The following is a 511-nucleotide window of genomic DNA, read 5'->3' as shown; positions in this document are numbered from 1 at the left end:
CTGTCTAGCGAACCGGGAGACACACGAAGGCGTGTGCTGCTGGACCTGCAGCAGGAGCAGCAGCAGCAGCGTAGAAAGCGACGAAAGAAAACGTTTCCTGCTGCTTGCCAAAGCAGCAGCAGCAGCAGCAACAGCAGCAGCAGCAGCAACAGCAGCAACAGCAGCAGCAGCAGCAGCAGCAGCAGCAGCAGCATTTCTGACTGGTTTGCTGCAGAGACATTCGACAGCGAGCAACGCAGAGGAGGGAAGACAGTGAAGGGGCTTATACTCAGCTACAAGAAGGGGGGCGTGCTCTAGCAGCAGCAGCAGCAGCAGCAGCAGCAGCTGCAGCTGCTGCTGCTGCTGCTGATGATGATGGTGTTGAGAGAACAGTGGAAGGAGGGATAAGGGCTGCTGCAGCAGCAGTGCTGGCAGCAGCAGGAGGGAGGTGCAGCAGCACCAGCAGCAGCAACAGCAATAGTGCAGCAGCAGCAGCATAAGAGCAGCAGCAGCAGCTGCTGCTGCAGCAGCT

The 511-nt window shown here is 58.7% G+C and overlaps 1 protein-coding gene across 1 annotated transcript in view; it reads left to right on the top strand.

Moving 5' to 3' along the window:
* EMH_0004740 (uncharacterized protein) overlaps window positions 1–297 on the top strand; it is a gene marked incomplete at both ends in the record, with an annotated part of 1,863 nt that extends 1,566 nt beyond the window's left edge. Inside the window, one exon of the mRNA XM_013496920.1 lies at window positions 3–297. Coding sequence (XP_013352374.1) covers window positions 3–297 — 295 coding nt within the window. The remainder of the gene's footprint in view (window positions 1–2) is intronic.
* Between the last annotated feature and the right edge of the window lie 214 nt (window positions 298–511).

This window comes from Eimeria mitis, genomic scaffold (genome assembly GCF_000499745.2).
Source record: "Eimeria mitis Houghton genomic scaffold, Emh_scaff238, whole genome shotgun sequence".
Lineage (NCBI taxonomy): Eukaryota > Apicomplexa > Conoidasida > Eucoccidiorida > Eimeriidae > Eimeria > Eimeria mitis.
The sequence above is the reverse complement of the archived record's forward strand: the minus strand, read 5'-3'. Positions and strand labels throughout refer to the sequence as shown.